General features: G+C 42.0%; 1 protein-coding gene across 1 annotated transcript; it reads right to left on the bottom strand.

Annotated features, from left to right (window-relative positions):
- Positions 1 to 13,729: 13,729 nt before the first annotated feature.
- On the bottom strand, positions 13,730 to 17,890 carry LOC112673224 (voltage-dependent anion-selective channel protein 3-like). The gene is made up of 4 exons (XM_049107825.1): positions 17,346 to 17,890; positions 17,046 to 17,194; positions 14,124 to 14,223; positions 13,730 to 13,832 (listed from the first exon to the last, which is right to left on the bottom strand). The coding sequence occupies exons 1-4, from the start codon at positions 17,888 to 17,890 to the stop codon at positions 13,730 to 13,732; spliced, it is 897 nt and encodes a 298-aa protein (XP_048963782.1).
- Between the last annotated feature and the right edge of the window lie 435 nt (positions 17,891 to 18,325).

Raw genomic sequence — 18,325 nt, forward strand, 5'->3', positions numbered from 1 at the left:
AGAGGCTTTAAATAGTTTTAGTTGTCAGTTACTTTTCAGGTTCCTCAAACTGGATGATCAACAAAACAATCTTAATTCCTCAGCTGTGAAAGGATCAATATTCTTATTTTCTTGTGATGAGCACCTTTAGGTACCTTTAGTCATTCCTGATTTGGAGATAATGTTCTTTTTGATTACTGTTTTCATTGAGAAATAGTAGACGGATGAGGCCACTATGATATAGAAGGAGAAGGGATTTTTCAAAGATTCTATGCTTTATTCAGATTATCCCATTCAGGACTGTTCACCCCCTCCCTATTGAAATTAGAATAATCAAGGTGTCTGGCTGGCTCAGTTGGGAGAGCATATAACTCTTGATCTTGGGGTCCTGAGTTCCAGCCCCACATTGGTGTAGAGATTCCTTAAGAAAAAGAGAGAGAAAAGAAAGAAATTAAAATAATCAATAGATGCTCTCAAGATTTGCCTATACTATTATTAGCAATTGTCTCCCGCAGAAGCTACAAAATTTCAGAAGTTTTTCTCTCTTCTAAACTCTGCTACAACTTTGTAAGTTTAGCTTCTCCAAAATCAGTTTTTATATTTTGAGTAAACATGCCAGTAGTCTTGGTAGCATGTTTTTTATGGTTCATAGCAATGAAAACATTTACTTAATCAGTCAACTCCCACAGTAGAATGTAAAGTTCAAGAACTTTCACATTAACTGTAGTGTTTTCATGAGATATTTTAGTAATGATAGGGACAAATTTTGTTTGAATTTTGATAAATCTATCTGTGAGATAAAGTTTCATCTAGTGCCATTGGTTAATTCTTATGAGGCTTTGGAACAAAACTTTTCTATAATTGTTCTATTTTTTGTTGGTACTGATGAAAAATGTAGGTTTTAACTTTGTGAAAATTGGTGTGTATACTATGATCTGAAATCACAGCCATGTTAGGAAAGGGGGTTATCCATTCAAAAGAGAATTGTTTTTTCTCACTATAAAAGGACTCTTGCATTTTACCAGGAAAATTTTATGAAAACTTTTTTTAAGAATTTATTTATTTGAAAGAGAGACAGAACATGAGCAGGGAGGAAGAGGCAGAGGGAGGGGGAGAAGCAGACTCCCCACTGAGCAAGGAGCCTAACTTGGGACTTGATCTCAGGACCCTGGGATCATGACCTGATCCAAAAGCAGATGTTTAACCACCTGAGCCACCCAGGCACCCCTATGAAAATTTTCTTGATAAACATAGAAACTATAGAACTGGTAGGAAATTGATGATTCTTTGGTGGTGTTCATAAAGTCAGATTCCTACTGTAAAGAACATTTATGCCACTTTTCTACTGAGTACAAATGATATAAAGTCAACTTTGTAAAATTACATATTCTTCTTATGTCTTTTGTACTCATTTTGACACTAAAATTAAAAATTATATTTAAATGTTCCCTCAAACTCTTCAAACAGCCTGAAACCATTGACAAAGTTAGCCCAACTGATTAAGGCACACCCCAGCATGGAAAACCATGGAACATTCCATGGGTGCCCATGCTTTTAGTTGATGAGTTGCTCAGCCCTTCCCAGCTTTGCACTGGACCCCAGCGCTGGATTGCCTGACCACTTTTCACCACGGCAGAGACATGCCCTGTGTTATAGGAACAAGGGTGCAGTGACTTGTTGGGTCCCAAGGCCTTCCCTTGGGGGTGTGCATCATCACCCCCCTACATGCATGTGCCTGGCTGAAAACAGACTTGGACATCCACTCTTGACTACTGAGCATCCATGGGGAGCCACTTGCTGGGCTTCCTGATGGACCCACCTGATGCTAGTGTCACAGCCTGATCGGACACACCTCAATACCTGAACTCGACAGACCATCATTTGCCCTGTTTATCAAAGAGCCTTTCCACCTCCGCAGTCCGCCCTCTCTCTGAGTTCCAATCTGGGCTGCCGTTTTACTTACCTGTAGCCTCCTCTGAGCACTTTCTGTGCACCAGGCAATGCACTAAGTGTTTCACATAGATTATCACCTTAAGCCTAGTTATAACCCTATGATGTAGGTAGTGTGTTCAGCCCGTTTCACAGATGAGGGAACTGAAGCTTCCAGAGTTTCCATCACTGGGCTGATTAATGCCCCACAGACAGACTGAATGACTCATCTGGCCCCATGCTGACTCACCATCCAGGTGGGCAGTTAACCAGTCAATATGCCTCCCTCTACCCAGAACATTCCATTCCTTGGTTGTTAGAGCTTTCATCCCTCTTGCTTCTGAGCCTCGCCATAATGTCAGCTGCCTGTTAACATCTAGCAAGACTTCTCCTTGCCCAGGTAGGACAGAGCCCCTGTCAAAATTAACAGGATACCCTACAATGTGGGAAAGAGGCATATATGGTATGGGCTGACAGACATTGGCTCCAAGGGAAACAATCAGAGAAAACTGGCTTAAGACTCTCCTTCCTCCCCCACTGTTTCAGCTCACCCTGTTGAAAAGTTGAAGTGTACTTTCTCATCCCATGTAGGCTGATGGGTTTTCTCAGCCCCGTGGAAGTCCACTGTTGGTGACCCCCTCCAAGCATCCAACAGTATCTTCTACCACTTTCTGCCTTGGCTGACTCACTGAGAGCCTGCTCCATTTCCTTCCTGTGTTAGTTTCTATCACTGCTGTAACAAACTTAGTGACTTAGAACAACACCCGTTTACCATCTTACAGTTTGAAAAACTAAAGTCCAGGCATCAAGGTGTTGGCTGTGTTCCTCCAGGAGACTAGAGGGGAGAATGCATTTCTTTCCTTTTGCCAGCTACAGGCTACCTGCATCCTTTGGCTTATGGCCCCTCCCTCCATCCTCATAGCCTGCGATGTAGAATCTTCCAATCCCTCTCTTTCTGTCTTTGACCTCTGCTTCCATTCCCACATCACCTTCTTTCACTTTGCCTCCTCTTGCCTCCCTCTTAGAAGGACCCTTGGGCTCACATTGGGCCCAGCTGGATAATCCAGGCTGATCTCCCCATCGTGAGATCCTTAACTTGATCACATCCACAAAGTCCCTTTTGCTGTATTAAGATCATATGTTCATGGGTTCTGGGGCTTTCCATACCTCCCACTACAACAGCCCAGCCACTAAAGATGGGAGCTGAAGGACACTGGGGAGGAGGTACTGGGTTGTGGCAGAGACCCTGGCCAGGTCTAGTTAATAGGTCCTGTGGAAAGAGTAGGTGGACCAGAAGCACTGGAGGAAACCTACCTGCCTTCTCAGGAAAAGGCAAAGTTCTTTTTTCAGACAGATTGGAGCAGCCTTGATTCTGACTTGCCCTGCCCAGCTGCCTAGGTGGGAGAGGGCAGAGGATGGGGGCTGCCCATAAACCAGGTCATCTTATCATCATCCCCCATGAGATGGATGGCCAGCAAGGAAAGACACCACTTCTACACACAGGCCTGCTTTTGTCCTGTCCATCTCCTGCCTCCTGGCCTTGCCCATGTTTCTATCTGCTTCTAACCTGAAGTCTTGCTCACTGACCTTCCTTTACTACCCTCTGCCCCAGTGGTTGTTGAACTAGGCCTACCTTCCCGCTCTTCTACTCCCATAGAAATCTGTGTACCATCTTTGGTCCCATGGCTATCAACCACTGTACCTCAAGGAGGTGGACATTGGTCAGGGAAGAGAGTCTAGAAATATTTGCCACTATTCTCTTGTTCTGTCTGGCTCCTTGCCCTCAGGCATTCTGGCTAGAATGTGCCATACACACAATCTTCCCTCAGCAGAATATGGGTCACTGTGAGCTCAACTTTGTGAATAATTGTGAGGTGCTGGTTTTTTCTTTTTTTTCCAAGCCTGCCATCTCAAAAAATGCTTAATGACTTCATTCATGTAGATATAATTCATCAGGATCCTAAAATTTAAGGGGGAAATGATGATTTGTAATGACAAGCAGATAGACTATTTAAAAATCAGGGCTCACCCAAAATAGCCAGAACATATGATCGACATCTGGAAAACATCTGCATGAATGGTGTGGTCACAACAGATACCAGAGAAATGGAAATTTTAAGAACTCAACTGAGGGTTTCTGGGTCCTAAGAACGCTAAAAGTCCTCCTGGATTATATAGCAACCTTATATTCAAGGGGATTTTTTTTAAAAAAGCAAAGCACTTTTACTGTAAAATAGAATGCAGACACAACCAAACAAATGTATGACTCAATGACTTATTTTAAGCCAAACATTCTTGTAACCACCAGCTAAGGTCAAGGCACCCTAGAAACCCCTTCATGTTTTCCATCCAAACCACATCACCCCCCTTCCCGCTATGTAATCATGAGCCTGACTTCTCCGCTAATCATACACACACAAATAGTTTTATCAACCAATTGTACATCCCTACATACTATAGTTTAGTTTGCCTTTTAAAAACATTTTAAATGTCTTCTAAGTCACTTTTAACATATTTCCCCCTTCCATTTCTTTCTTTTCTTTTTTTTTTTTTAAAGATTTTATTCATTCATTCATTCAAGACACAGAAAGAGAGAGGCAGAGACATAGGCAGAAGGAGAAACTCAGGGGGCCCGATGTGGGCCTCGATCCTGGGACCCCGGCATCGCAACCTGAGCCGAAGGCAGATGCTCAACCACTGAGCCACCCAGGCATCCATTTTTCTTTTCCCTACAGTCTAGCTGTTGAAAGGCCTAACCCACTTTGTTCTGGAGAGTTTCCCATAGTCAGGATTTTGCCTATTTATACTCCTGGCACTGTTCATTTTCCTCGGCCCTCTATCTGAGGAGGTTTTGGCTGCACAAAGGAGGAATGGCAAACATGACCACCTCACCAGCTCATCTGTGGTCCTTTCCCAGAAATCTTGTGAATGAGGCTGGTGCATATTTAGCTCTCCATGACTGTGGGGGCACCCACTTCCTCAGCCTGGTCCCTTGGGTTCCCATCCAGGGCCCCCCACCCCATTCCAGGGCCAGGGGATCTTGCACCTGGCCACAGTTTCCTGGCTTCAGTGAGCTTAGGGAAGCAGCCAGTGCTCTCCACTAAAGATGTACAGCCTGCCTGAGATGGAGCCTGTCTTCCTGCAAAAGAGCTTTTCAGCAGGCCAGGAAACCTCTGCCTGTGGTAATGCCTCTGGCAAATTGCTTCATAGGTGAGCCTGTGTCTGATGAAACGCAGGTGATTGTCCAGAAGCATTCTGTGCCTCATTCTTCTACTACACTGTCCTGGATGGGCCTGCAGCATGGGCTGGGCTGCTCCAGGCAGCAAAGGGAGCTCCTACTCCAGTATTGCCTTCTGGCTTGGGCTCTATGCTTTGGAATGTGCCGTGTCACCACACTAGCACACTAGAGTTTGCAGGGGCATCTCCACCCTGGGATCCAGTGGTCAGTGTTGGCATAGTCCTGAGCCCTGAACTGTGCCCTTCTTGGGACAGGCACTTGCATGACTAATACTGTTCAGGCCCTGGGGAAATCCTTCTGCACAGCGCTTGCTCTGTGTTCTCAAACAAAAGGCGGCTATTTATGGATGCCGTGAAGGTTTATGGGTTGTGCCTTCTCTGATCTTGGAGATGGCCACAGCTTTGGAGTAAGGGGGAAATGTGAACAGCAGAGGCTTACAAGAAAGAAAAGACAAATTAACTCGGCAGACCCTTCCTTCCAGATAGCAAGAATGCAAGAGTTACACTTAACCGAGTATCATTTCCCACTGATGCTACACGTCTATACTCTTGTTTCTCTTTGTGTTCAAAATTGTGGATCCAGAGGGACCACATAAGGAATGCCATGAAACATTAAACAATTAATATTACTCTTAAATATATATGCATATCCATAAACATGTACACTCCTTTTTTAAAATATTTATTTATTAGGGAGTGTGTGTGTGGGGGGGAAAGAGAGAGAGAGAGAGAGAAAGAGAGAGAGAGAGAATCTTCAAGCAGACTCCCTGCTGAGCTTGGAGCCTGATGGGGAGCTTGATCTCACAACCCTGAAATCATGACCTGAAATGAAACCAAGGGTTGGACATTTAACCGACTGCCCTGTAAACATACACACTCTTAATGTACAGGAAGCATGATATTAGTTCTCTACAATGGTGCTTAGAGGGACATTGGACACTAATAATGCAAAAAGTTGTATATTTATAAAAATATTTAATAAGACTTCATTAAAAATTCAAATTAGTGAGGCGCCTGGCTGGCTCAAGTAGGAAGAACATGCATCTCTTGATCTCGGGATCATGAGTTTGAATCCCACATTGGGTGTAGAGCTCACTAAAAAAATAATAAACTATTAAAATTAAAAATTTATAGTATTAAAATTCCAGCATGATTTAAATCACTTTGACTTCAAATTCTGATCTATACATTTTATTTTATTTTAAAATTTTTATTTATTTATTCATGAGAGACAGGGAGAGAGAGAGAGAGAGAGAGAGTGAGGCAGAGACACAGGCAGAGGGAGAAGCAGGCTCCATGCAGGGAGCCTGACATGGGACTCGATCCCGGGTCTTCAGGATCAGGCCCTGGGCTGAAGGCGGTGCTAAACTGCTGAGCCACCAGGGCTGCCCTGATGTATACATTTTAAATAAACATGCAATATGGGGGCCTGCATCTGTCCTCTTGCCCTTGAGCTTGCAAATCTGGGGACTGGGCCAGACCTCGTAGCTCTTGAACTCCAAGCTGTCAGGCAGCTCAGAGTAACATCCCAGCAGCCCTTGCTAATTGCAGACTTCTGTCTTTAAAGCTTAAGTCTTGAGCCATTCTGCTTTGAGAATGCCATTTTTCTTTCTCTTTTTTCTTTTTGCCTATTTCTAATCTTTCCATCATGGACATGGATTACTTGATTACAGTTGTAAAAACCTTCGACTGTTTGTGGTAGCCTAGAATAGTAAGATATCAGGATTCTTCTCTCATACTATTCTGTTGTTTCCAAATTCTCTACATTTCTGTTTTTAAGATTTTATTTATTTATTTATTTTAGAGAGAGAGAGAGAGAGAGAGCGAGCACACGTGTGAGTTAGGGGAGGGGCAGAAGGAGAAGGACAAGGAGACTCCATGCTGAGCACAGAGCCCTACGTGGGGCTTGATTTCATGACTCTGAGATCATGATCTGAGCCGAAATCAAGAGTCAACTGCTTAACCTACTGAACCACCCAAGTGACCCTAGAAATTCTCTACATTTCTAAATTTTCAAATTTTCCAAATTACTTTTATAACCTGAGAAGAATTAAAAGGAAAGAGAAAGATAGACTTCTGGTGTTGAGCAGGGTATAAGTCTTTTTGATCAGGAATCTGACTTGTATAAACCCAAATAAATGTTAAGATGTTTGATTCACTTATTCAGTGGCTATTGATCAAGTGCCTACTCTGTGCTAGGCACCATTCTGGGAGTTGAGGATCCAACAGCAAATCTTTCATTCTGTGAAACAAAACATAAAAAGTTCCTCATGAGAAAATGAGTGAAAATATCAGTGAGGGTGACAAAACATGAGAGACACTTAACTCTGGGAAATGAACAAGGGGTAGTGGAAGGGGAGGTGAGCGGGGGGTTGGGGTGACTGGGTGATGGGCACTGAGGGGCACTTGGCGGGATGAGCATTGGGTGTATGCTATATGTTGGCAAATTGAACTCCAATAAAAAAAATAAAAAAAAAATTTCCTCATGAAAAAAAAAAAAGCCACAATGAACTGTAGGGTTGATGAAGCCAAATGGATGAGGGTTGGGAATGAGGAGAGGCAGAACAGGAGGTACACTTAACTGAATTGATTTCAGGATTGGTTTATTTTGTCCTGCACCTGAGTCTCCCTACCTATGAAATGTCATCAGTATTCTGTACACAAGCTTATGCGACAAACCTTATTTTAAATGGATAATTAGGGAAGCCTGAGTGGCTCAGCAGTTTAGCGCCGCCTTCAGCCCAGGGCCTGATCCTGGAGACCTGGGATCGAGTCCCACGTTGGGCTCCCTGCATGGAGCCTGCCTCTCTCTCTGCCTGTGTCTCTGTCTCTCTCTCTCTCTGTGTCTCTCATGAATAAATAAATAAAATCTTTAAAAAAATTAAAAAATAAATGGATAATTAGTAATTATTCCAATGAAATGGATATAATTATTTATTTATTTATTTATTTATTTATTTATTTATTTATTTATTATTTTAAAAAATTCCAGTATTGGGCACCTGCCTGGCTCAATCAGGGGAGTGTGAGACTTTTGATCTCAGGGTTGTGGGTTCAAGCCCCACATTGGGTGTAGGGATTGCTTAAAAATAAAATCTCTTAAGGGTACCTGGGTGGCTCAGTAGGTTGGGTATCTGCCTTTGGCTCAGGTCATGATCCTAGGGTCCTGGGAACGAGCCCCGAGTTGGTCTCCCTGCTCAGCGGGGAGTCTGCTTCTGCCTCTCCTGCTTGTGCTCTCTCAAATAAATAAATAAAATCTTTAAAAATACATAATTTATATTTTTAAAAAGATTTTATTTAAGAAGGGGAGAGAGAGCGAGAGCGATTGAGAGTGCAGAGTAGGCAGAGGGAGAAGCAGTCTCCCCACTGAGTAGGGAGCCTGGTGTGGGGCTAGATCCCAGGATGCTGGGATCATTACCTGAACTAAAGGCAGACTCTTACCGAACTGAGCCAGCTAGGCACCCCAAAAATAAATATTTTTTTAAGAGCTCAATTAAAAAAAAAGATTTTGTTTATTCATTTGGCAGAAAACAAGAGCACAAGCAGGGGAAGCAGTAGGCAGAGGGAGACTGAGAAGCAGGTTCCCTGCCAAGCAAGGAACCCAATGTGGGGCTTCATCCCAGGACCATGGGATAATGACCTGAGCCAAAGGTAGATGCTTAACTGACTGAGCAACCCAGGGGCTCTCCACAAAATAAAATCTTTTTAAAAATTTCCAGTATAATTAACATAGTGTTATATTGCTCTCAGGTGTACAATATAGTGATCCACCAATTCTGTAAATTACTCAGTGCTTATCATGGTGAGTGCTCTTTTTTAAACCTTTTTTTTTTAATTTTGGTTTTTAAATTTTTTTTTAGATTTTATTTATTTATTCATGAGAGACACGGAGAGAGGCAGAGATATAGGCAGAGAGAGAAGCAGGCTCCATGCAGGGAGCCTGATGTGGGACTCAAGGATCACACCCGGGCCAAAGGCAGGCACTCAACTGCTGAGCCACCCAGGCATCCCAGGTTTTTAAATTTTTAAATAGGCTCCATGCCCAGGATGGAACACAATGTGGGGCTTGAACTCATGACCCTGAGATCAAGACCTGAGCTGAGATGAAGAGTTGGATGCTTAACTGACAGCCTGGTGCCCCATGGTAGGTGTACTTGTAATCCCCTTCACTTATTTTACATATCCTACACCCTCTTCCCCTCTCGTAACCATCAATTTGTTCTCTATAGTTAAGAGTTTGTTTTTTGGTTTGTCTTTTTTGTTTGTTTGGTTTTGTTTCTTAAATTCCACATATGAATGAGGTCATATGGTATTTGTCTTTCTCTGACTTATTTCACTTAGCATCATACCCTCTAGCTCCATCCATGTTGTTGCAAATGACAAAATTTCATTCTTTTTTTTTCATTCTTTTTTTTATGGCTGAGCAATACTCCATTGTGTATATATACCACATATTCCTTATCCATTCATCTATTGATAGACACTCAGGTTGCTTTTATATCTTGGCTATTGTAAATAATGGTGTAATAAACATAAAAGTGCATATATCCTTTTGAATTAGTGTTTTGTTTTCTTTGGGTAAATAACCAGTAGTGGAATTATTGGATTGTATGGTAATTCTATTTTAAATTTTTTTAAAAGAAAATACCATACAATTTTTCATAGTGGCTTAACCAGCTTACATTCCCACCAACATTGCACAAGGGTTCCTTTTTCTCCATATCTTTGCCAACACCTGTTGTTTCTTGTGTTGTTGATTTTGACCATTCTGACAGGTGTGAGGTGATATCTCATTGGGGTTTTGATTTGTATTTTCCTGATGATCAGTGATGTTGAGCATCCTTTCATGTGTCTGTTGGCTATCTGTATGCCTTCTTTGGAGAAACATCTGTTCATGTCCTCTGGCCATTTTAAAATTGGATTTTCTTTTTGGTGTTGAGTTATATAAGTTCTTTATGTATTTTGGATATTAACCCCTTATTGGATATGTCATTTACAAATATATTCTGCCATTTAGTGGATTGTCTTTTGTTTGTTGATGGTTTTTTTTCACTGTGTGAAAGCTTCTTATTTTTATGTAGTCCTAATTGCTTAATTTTGTTCTTGTTTCCCTTGCCAATGGAGGCATATCTAGAAAAATACTTCTATGGCTAATGTCAAAGAGATTACTGCCTGTGTTTTCTTCTAAGAATTTTATGATTTCAGGTCTCACATTTAGGTCTTTAATCCATTTTGAGTTTATTTTGTGTATGATGTAAGAAAGTGGTCCAGTTTCATTCTTCTGCATGTAGCTGTCCAGTTTTCCCAACACCATTTGTTGAAGAGACTTTTTCCCATACTATATTCTTGCTTGTTTTGTCATAGGTTAATTAACTATATAATCATGACTTTATATCTATATTCTGGGCTCATTCTGTTTCATTGATCTATATCTCTGTTTTTTAGAGATTTTATTTATTGATTGATTTTTTAATAGATTTTATTTATTTATTCATGAGAGACACACAGAGAGGCAGAGACATAGACAGAGAGAGAAGCAGGTTCCATGCAGGAAGCCTGATGTGGGACTCGATCCTGGGACTCTGGGATCATGCCCTGAGCCAAAGGCAGATGCTCAACTGCTGAGCCATCCAGGCGTCCCAGATTGATTGATTGATTGATTGAGTGTGAGTTGGGGAAGGGGTAGAGGGAGAGGGAGAGAGAATTCCAAACAGACTCCAAGCTGAGCATGGTGCCCGATGCAGGGCTTGATCTTATGACCCTTGATCATGACCTGAATTAAAATCAAGAGTCAAACACCTAACTGACTGAGCCACCCAGGCATCCCATGTGTCTATTTTTGTGCTGGTACCATACTGTTCTGATTACTATAGTTTTGTAGTATATCTTGAAATCTGGGATTGTGATACCTCTAACTTTATTCTTCTTTTCAAAAAACTACTTTTGCTATTCTGATTCCATCAAATTTTTAGGATGATTTATTCTAGTCCTATGAAAAATGCTGTTGGTATTTTGATAGGGATTGCATTAAATCTGCAGATTGCTTTGGGTAGTGTGGACATTTTAACAATATTAGTTCTCCCAGTCCATGAACATGGAGTATCTTTCCATTTGTTTGTGTCCTCTTCAATTTCTTTTATTTATTTTAAAAATATTTTATTTATTTATTCATGAGAGACACACACAGAGAGAGGCAGAGACATAGGCAGAGGGAGAAGCAGGCTCCCTGCAGGGAGCCTGATGTGGGACTCAATCCCAGGACCCTGGGATCACGACCTGAGCTGAAGGCAGATGTTCAACCACCCAGGCACTTCTATCCTTTTCAATTTCTTTCATCAGTGTTTTATGGTTTTCAGAATGCAGGTCTTTCACCTCCTTGGTTAAGTTTATTCCTAGGTATTTTATTCTTTTTGGTGTACTTACTTATCTTTTGTTTTTAAAGATTCTATTTTTAAGTAATCTCTATGCCCAACACAGGACTTGAAGTCATAACCCTGAGATCAAGAGTTGTATGCTCCACTGACTGAACCAGCCAGGTACCCCTCTTTTTGGTGCACTTATAAATGGGATTTTTTTCATTTCTCTTTCTGCTACTTCATTATGAGTGTATAGAAATGCAACAGATTTCTGTATATTGATTTTGTATCTTGTGACTTTACTGAACTAATTTATCAGTTTTAGTAGTTTGTTTAGTGGAGTCTTTAGGGTTTTCTATATATAGTATGTCATCTGCAAATAGTGAAAGTTTTATGTCTTCCTTACCAATTGGATGCCTTTTATTTCTCTTTCTTATATGATTACTGTGGCTAGGACTTCAGTACTATATTGAATAAAAGGAGTGAGATAGACATCCTTGTCTTGTTCCTGATCTTAGAAGAAGAGCTGTCAGTTTTTCACCATTGAGTATGATGTTATCTGTGGCTTTTTCATATATGGTCTTTATTTATTATGTTGAGGTATGTTCCTTCTTTTTTTCTTTTTTTTAAAGATTTTATTTATTCATGACAGAGAGAGAGAGAGAGAGGCAGAGGGAGAAGCAGGTGAGAGAGAGAGAGAGAGAGGCAGAGGGAGAAGCAGGCTCCCTGTAGGGAGCCTGATGTGGGACTCGATCCTGGGACTCTGGGATTATGCCCTGAGCCAAGGGCAGATGCTCAACCGCTGAGCCACACCCAGGTGTCCCGAGATATGTTCCTTCTAAACATACTTCATTGAGAGTTTTTATCATGAATGCATGTTACACTTTGCCAACTGCTTTTTCTGTATCTATTTAAATGATCATATGGTTCTTATTCTTTCTTTTATTGATATGATGTATCACATTTCTTCTTAAGATATTATTTTAAGTAGGGGTACCTGGGTGGCTCAGTTGGTTGAGCATCTGACTCTTGATTTTGGCTCAGGTCATGATCTCAGGGTCGTGGGATTGAGCCCTGTATCAGGCTCCACACTCAGCAGGGAGTTTTTAAAAAATATTTTATTTATTTATTTATTCAAGAGAGATAGAGAGAGACAGAGAGAGGCAGAGACACAGGCAGAGGGAGAAGCAGGCTCCATGCAGGGACCCTGATGTGGGACTTGATCCTGGGAATCCAGGATCATGCCTTGAGCCGAAGGCAGACACTCAACTGCTGAGCCACCCAGGCATCCCTCAGCAGGGAATTTGCTAGAGATTCTCTCCCTCTCTCTCTGCTTCTGCCTTCCTTGCTTGTGCTCTCTCTCTCTAAAAATAAAATCTTTTACAAAAAGATGTTATTTTAAGTAACCTCTTTAGCCAAAATGCGACTTGAACTCACAACTCTGAGATCAAGAGTTGCATGGTCCTCCTGACTGAGCCAGCCAGGTGCCCCTGATGTGATGTATCACATTGATTTACAAATATTGAACCACTAAAATAGAGTATTTTTGGGTGGGTTTTTATTTTTTAATTTTTTTGTATATTTTTTTATTGGAGTTCTATTTGCCAACATATAGCATAACACCCAATGCTCATCCCGTCATGTGCCCCCCCTCAGTGCCCATCACCCAGTCACCCCATTCCCACACCCACCTCCTCTTGGGTGGGTTTTTATAAAATATGAATCCCTTATGTTCAAAAATACATTTAAGGGGTGCCTGGCTGGCTCATTCAAAAGAGCATACAACTCTTGGGGCACCTGGGTGGCTTAGTCAGTTAAGTGTCTGCCTTGACTCAGGTAATGGTTTCGGGGTCCTGGGATCTAGCCCCCTGTCAGGCTCTCTGCTCAGTGAGGAGTCTGCTCCCTCTCCCTTTGCCCCTCTCCCAGCTTATGTTTTCTCTTTCTTTCTCAAATAAATAGATAAAATATTTTAAAAAAAGAGGATACAACTCTTGATCTTGAGGTTGTAAGTTTGAGTCCCACCTTGGGTGTGGAGATTACTAAAAAAATAAACTTAAAAAAATACATTTAAAAAGCTTCGATGAAAAAAAAAAAAAGCTTCGATGAGAATGCATAATAATTGAAGTCAGCCTCTTTCATGGAAGCACAGGGTAGAAGACCAACAGCCACCTCCCTAGGTGAGAAGTCCTCTGCAGATTTTGTACTTATCAAGGATTTTAGCTTCTTGCTCAAGGAAATTGCAGAGAGGATTCTTTAATCCTCCTCAGCATGGGGACGGTGGTAAGGGTGTGAAGAGGCACACCCTGAGGAAGGCAGGAGAACTTGCTGCTGCTGAAGAGGGAAGGTTAAGGTGGAGATTACTTAGCTAGCTGGAAGAACAAAGTTCAGTCTAGGCTCCACACCCCTTCCTGGCCAGCTGCAAGCCCCTAGCCTCAGCATTCAAAATTAGAATATTTTATAAATTGGTCCCAAATTGAAGAGAGAAGGTCACTTCTGTTGGAGGGTGGAAAATGCACCCCCTAGTCAGGCTGGGGTTAGGGACTGTTGATAGAACAGCCCTTTCTGTCTCTACCTGGTGGAACAAAGGAAACAAGTCTTCAGTGAGGGAGACTTGCTACTTACCTGAGGCTTTGGTTGCGGTTGGCCCAACCAGCACTGGCTGTTTCCTGATTGACATTTAGCTTTAGCTCTTCAGCACTGTTGTTTCCTTGTGTTTGTAAAACTGGAGGGAGATTTGTCAAACTTCCTCTTGCCCAAGTTCTGGATGATTCCTTGCTTCTTGAATTTGCTTTCTTTTCTTTCTTTCTTCCTCCCTTTCTTTCCTTCAGATTTTATTTATTTATTCATGAGAAACACACAGAGAGAGGCAGAGACATAGGTAGAGGGAGAAGCAGGCTCCTTGCAGGGAGCCTGATGCGGGACTCCATCCCAAACCCCAGGATCACACCCTGAGCTGAAGGCAGATGCTCAACTGCTGAGCCACCCAAGCATCCCTTGAATTTGTTTTCATATGATCAGGTTCTCATAGCCAGTACCACCCTTAGATCTGGGCAAGAGGGGTCCCTGCTCCAGACCGTGCATTTCAGAAAGCACCACAGGTCACAAAGACACATTTATCAACAAACACATGGGCACCTCTGGGCTTAGAATCAGCTAGTCAGCATTGGCACTGCCCAGCCCAAGATCTTGAATGTCCACTCCTGTGACTGACAGGGTCTAGGCCCCAGGAAACACTGCTCCATGGGCATAGACCTGTGTCCTTCAAATAAAAGGCGACCAAGGCTACATGCTGTGGAGATCTAGAAGTTGTGCTGCAGATGCCAGAGGTAGTCAGGGTTTTGGAGTGTGAGGTAGAGGCTTTGAGGGACTGAAGTGCTTGAGAAGTGGCAGTATCATCAGACTTACCAACTCTTTCCTCTCAGAACTGTTCATGGTTCTGGAGGTTCTCATGAATGAAAGGGGTTTTCACAGCATGGCAGCTGAGGATCATTGGCAGTATTGAATCATATTTAAAAACATATAAACAGGGCAGCCCGGGTGGCTCAGCGGTTTAGTGCCGCTTTCAGCCCAGGGCGTGATCCTGGAGTTCTGGGATCGAGTCCCACGTCAGGCTCCCTGCATGGAGCCTGCTTCTCCCTCTGCCTGTGTCTCTGCCTCTCTCTCTGTCTCTCGTGAATAAATAAATAAAATATTTAAAATAAAAAAATATTTAAAAATATTAAAAAAACTAACAATATAAAAAACAATTTGTATTACTCTTTTAAAAAAGATTTTATTTATTTATTTATTTGAGAGAGAGTGCGTGTGCACGAGTTGAGGGAGAAGCAGAGGGAGAAGCAGAGGGAGAAGCAGAGGGAGAAGCAGGCTCCTCACTGAGCAGGGAGCCCGATGTGGGGCTTGATCCCAGGACCCTGAGACCATGACCTGAGCCGAAGGCAGATGCTTCACTGACTGAGCCACTCAGGTACCTCTTTATTATTCTTAATTTGCTATGTATGTGGGTTTGGACCTAATGTGTGCAATGTGATGCCATTTTTAAATTTTATTTACTGTTATAAGATATTTCTTAAGAATTAAATTTTCAAAAACTTACATGTTTTCCCAAATGTGATGGGTTTATTTTATTTTACTCTGATGCAAGACCAAAAATTTCACTTCAGCACAGAGACCAATATATTATTATTACTTTTTTAAAAAAGATTTTATTTTTTATTCATGAGAGACACACACACACAGAGAGAGAGAGAGAGAGAGAGAGGCAGAGACATAGGCAGAGGGAGAAGCAGGCTCCATGCATGTGGGACTCGACCCTGGGTCTTCAGGATCAGGCCCTGGGCTGAAGGCAGCGCTAAATCGCTGAGCCACCCAGGCTGCCCGAGACCAATATATTAAAATGTCATGAAAAAGTGGCTAAAAATAGATCTGCCCTACAACCCAGCAATTGCCTTGTTGGGGATTTACCCCAAAGATACAGATGCAATGAAACGCCGGGACACCTGCACCCCGATGTTTATAGCAGCAATGTCCACAATAGCCAAACTGTGGAAGGAGCCTCGGTGTCCACCGAAAGATGAATGGATAAAGAAGATGTGGTTTATGTATACAATGGAATATTCCTCAGCCATTAGACACGACGAATACCCACCATTTGCTTCGACATGGATGGAACTGGAGGGTATTATGCTGAGTGAAGTAAGTCAATCGGAGAAAGACAAACATTATATGGTCTCATTCATTTGGGGAATATAAAAAATACTGAAAGGGAATAAAGGGGAAAGGAGAAAAAATAAGTGGGAAATATCAGAAAGGGAGACAGAACATGGAAGACTCCTAACTCTGGGAAACGAACTAGGGGTGGTGGAAGGGGAGGAGGGCGGGGGGTGGGGGTGACTGGGTGGCGGGCACTGAGGTGGGCACTTGATGGGATGAGCACTGGGTGTTATTCTGTATGTTGGCAAATTGAACACCAATAAAAAAATTATTATTAAAAAAATAAAAATAATAAAAAAGAAAAAAGAAAAAAAGAAAAAGTGGTGTGGGACATGCAGGATGTGATGTATAAGCTGGAAGGCTGGGTCATTTCCTTTGTAACGTGACACTGTATCGTGGCTGAGGAACACATTTAAAATCATATTTCGGAACTCACCTAAAATGTGGCACAAACATGACAACTTCCAGGCATGCCTTCAAGTATCTCCTGTAGGATGGACTTGTGATCTCTAGACTTCAGTGTGGGGAGGATTACAGTTCTTTGGAAGAATAAAAAGTGCATACTTTTAAATTTCACAGAAGAGTTTTAAGGCTAAAACAGTGGGTTCTCTTCACCTCCAGGAACAAATTGGATGCTTTACTCAAAACCACATTAAGCTTCTAGTTCAGGGGCACCTGGGTGACTCAGTGGTTGAGTGTCTGCCTTCGGTTCAGGTGGTGATCCTGGGGTCCTGGGATGGAGTCCTGCATTAGGCTCCCTGAGGGAAGCCTGCTTCTCCCTCTGCCTGTGTCTCTGCCTATCTCTAATGAATAAATAATCTTAAAAAAAAAAACTTTCTAGTTCAAATCCCAACCCAACCTTGTGACCTCCTGCACTGAAGTTCTTTCTGTTGATTAAGGCTGATAGGGTCAGTTTGACTCCAGGCCGAAGAGTCGGAGTATAACCCAGTCTGATCAGACTGGCATTATTTACTTCAGCAGACAGAGAAGTTCTACAATCCAGCATGTATTTAGCAGCGATGCCAAAATGGGTATTATTACTGCTGGGCCTCTAAGCAAGGTTTATTGATGTTTCAATCTTCTCGTTAACCTTCTAATAGACAGACTCCAAATTCAGTGTCATCATTCACATGAGTGTGCAGCTGGAAGTCTGCAGCCTTGTAACCCAGGGCGAAATTGTTCTGTGACAGTTTGGATTTGGCTGTGTCAAAACTCATCTGATAGCCAGCAAGCCAGCCTTCAAAGGCTAACACAGCCCAGCCATAGATGGATGATCCAGAAAAATCTCTACCAACGTTACTGCCAAGACTGAAACAATCTCGTTTATAGGAGGCCTTCAATTTTCCACTCTTCTTTCCTGTGTTTGGTACAAATATAGTATCAAGAGTTTGTTTCAACTCTTCAGCCAACTTATTCTCCAAAGATATTTTTGTTGCAGGAGTATTATCTGTGTTCCATTTCTGGGTGAAGGTAAGTCTGTAGTTACAGACCTTATATTTGGTCTCTAGGTTGCCTGATGCTTTCCCTGTATCAGTGTAAGCATGACTAGAAGTAGAAAGTTCCACTCTACTACAAGACTTGGTTCTCAGATCTCTTTTGACTACTCTAAATCCATATCCTTCATTGAAGACATCCTTGGCGGTCTTTCCTAGGTCACGGTAAGTCAGTGCATTACACATATATCCAATCAGAGGCCCGGACTCTGTTCCACCAGGGCAATGCCAAAGGTCTTCTTCCAAAAACTTAAATTTAATATGTTATCTTTATTTAAAGAACTTAGATAAAATTTTTTTCTTAGATAAAAATTTGATATATGTTGATTATATTTGCCATTTAGCTAAAAATGTTTTGATTGTGTTAAAATACATATAACAAAATTTATCATCTTAATCATTTTTTCCCTAAGATTTTATTTTTTTGTTTGTTTGACAGAGAGCACAAATAGGTGGAGCAGCAGGCAGAGGGAGAGGGAGGAGCAGACTCCCCGCTGAGCAGGGAGCCCGATGTGGGGCTTGATCCCATAACCCTGGGATCATGATCCAAGCCAAAGGCTTATATCATGCTTAACTGACTGAGCTACCCAGGTGCCCCTCATCTTAACCATTTTTAAGTGT

The sequence above is a fragment of the Canis lupus genome, chromosome X, assembly GCF_003254725.2.
Source record: "Canis lupus dingo isolate Sandy chromosome X, ASM325472v2, whole genome shotgun sequence".
In the NCBI taxonomy this organism is placed as follows: Eukaryota; Metazoa; Chordata; class Mammalia; order Carnivora; family Canidae; genus Canis; species Canis lupus.

Excerpts from the sequence above, each read along its gene's own strand:
- LOC112673224 (XM_049107825.1), bottom strand. The coding sequence starts at position 17,890 with ATGTGTAATGCACTGACTTACCGTGACCTAGGAAAGACCGCCAAGGAT. Across the intron at positions 17,195-17,345 it reads GCAGACTTCCAGCTGCACAC|GTCTGCTGAAGTAAATAATG; the intron begins TCATGTGAATGA and ends TAGAACTTCTCT. Across the intron at positions 14,224-17,045 it reads GTTGGGATTTGAACTAGAAA|TTTTACAAACACAAGGAAAC; the intron begins GTTTTTTTTTTT and ends ATCTCCCTCCAG.